General features: G+C 46.8%; 1 protein-coding gene across 1 annotated transcript; it reads right to left on the bottom strand.

Annotated features, from left to right (window-relative positions):
• Nucleotides 1-758: 758 nt before the first annotated feature.
• LOC103209857 (olfactory receptor 11L1-like) lies at nt 759-1,697 on the bottom strand. Its single transcript, XM_007955754.1, has one exon. The coding sequence runs from the start codon at nt 1,695-1,697 to the stop codon at nt 759-761; it is 939 nt and encodes a 312-aa protein (XP_007953945.1).
• Nucleotides 1,698-1,937: the final 240 nt, after the last annotated feature.

The raw sequence follows: 1,937 nt of genomic DNA, 5'->3' as shown, positions 1-1,937 counted from the left end.
GTTGCAACTACTTTGTGCAGAGCACCATTCTAGGAGACATTAAGAGGAGTAAGGATGATATTATCCCAGTCTTCAAGGGGCTTGATTAACTGTTAAAGTGATGGAACAGTCAGTAGCTGCTCTGGGAATTTATAGATGGTTCTGATCTGTGGAGAGGCACATTATCTAAGAAGTGGCGGAAAGCGAAGTGTGGCAGCAGGAATGTGCATGAACCCCAAGGAGAGGCACAGAGAAGAGCACTGCTAGGCAGACGCTAAGGGTCATGATAGGAAGTCCTTCAGGATAAGGTTGGATAGGTACAGCAGCTTGGTGTGCATGTAGGTGTATGCGTGGGAGGGTGTGTGCACACATAGGCACATGTACATGATGCAACCCAGAACCTCAGCACCAACAGATATGTTTACATTACACACATACACACACACATAAACACATACGTACACAGGATTTTGTGACATGAAGTTGTTGCTGTGTGCATGAGTCTTTCTAATTTTTCCTTAAAAGACATCTATTTATGGTAGTATGACCTGGCGGAATCATATTCATCATGATAAACTTAATCTCACCATGTAGGGATTAATGTGGAGCTCCCAAGAATATTAGACTGTAGAAGCTGAGGGAAGGCTCCTACTCTGCTGCCCATTTCCCTGGAGCGAGGGAGCAGCAGTACCCCTAAGGACGCACCCTAACGACTGGCCTTCTTCAGAGAAGCCCAGGCTGCTCTTAGAAAAGGGAATCCTTGGGGATGGTGAGGGCCATTAGGTCCCTTTAGCATATGCCCATTGACTCATGAGTCTCCTCACTGCCTTTTTAACATCCTTGTTTCTCAGGCTGTACACGATGGGGTTGATCATGGCGGTGACCACAGTGTAGAGTAAGGAGAAAATCTTGTTAAGGGCAGCAGCCTGGGTTGCTGTGGGAATGGCATACACTGTCCCCAGTGTTCCATAGTATAGAGTGACCACAATGAGGTGGGAGGAGCAGGTGGAGAAGGCCCGTTGCTTTCCTGCAGCTGATGGGATCCTGAGGACAGCAGCAACAATGTGGATATAGGAGACTACAGTGAGCAGAAAAGGTACCATGGTGACAAAAGAGGCCAGGAGGAAAGTAGTTCTTTCCACTGTCTCGGGATCAGAACAGGCCAGCTTCAGCACAGGGGCCAGGTCACAGAAGAAGTGATTAATCTCATAGGCTGCACAGAATGGCAGCTGAAAAGTCATGGTGACAGTGACCACAGGGGTTAGGAATCCACCCAGCCAAGACCCACCTGCAAGCAAAACACATGTGCGGAGATTCATGAGGGCTGGGTACCGGAGGGGGCTGCAGATGGCAAGGTAGCGGTCATAAGACATGGCTGCCAGCAGAAAACACTCAACAACTGCCATGGAACCAAAGAAATAAAACTGAGCCACACACCCTGCAAATGATATTGCCTCAGGACCTGAAAGGAGGGTCTTCAGCATCTTGGGGGAAATGGAGGTAGTATACCAGATCTCAAGGAAGGAGAAATTGAATAGAAAGAAGTACATGGGGGTTTGAAGACTGTGGTCTAAAGAAATGACTGCAAGGATGAGAATGTTCCCAAGCAAAGTCACTACATAGATTCCCAGAAATATCCCAAAAAGGAAAAACTGCCACCCATGGAGACTCCCAAATCCCAGGAGAAGAAATTCTTTGATCGTGGTCAGATTACCCATATCTGTGAGTCAGACGTCAGACCTGAGAAAAAGAAAGAAGATAGCCAATTGAAGAAAAAGCCACGCTACTGGAGCGAAACAATACCAGAAATGCCCTACAGCAAATAACTCAAAGGCTCTGTCTTTTCTGGCATTCATTTCCTGTTTTTTCTACTAGGTGTACTTACCAAATAGCTGTAGCAGAATCTAGCACTATGCCCTGGAGAATGAACAGAGAGGATGTCTTTTCTGTTCTTTTCT

The sequence above is a fragment of the Orycteropus afer genome, unplaced genomic scaffold (assembly GCF_000298275.1).
Source record: "Orycteropus afer afer isolate SDZICR_OR568_19922 unplaced genomic scaffold, OryAfe1.0 scaffold00538, whole genome shotgun sequence".
NCBI classification, from domain to species: domain Eukaryota; kingdom Metazoa; phylum Chordata; class Mammalia; order Tubulidentata; family Orycteropodidae; genus Orycteropus; species Orycteropus afer.
This window is presented reverse-complemented; position numbering and strand designations above follow the sequence as displayed.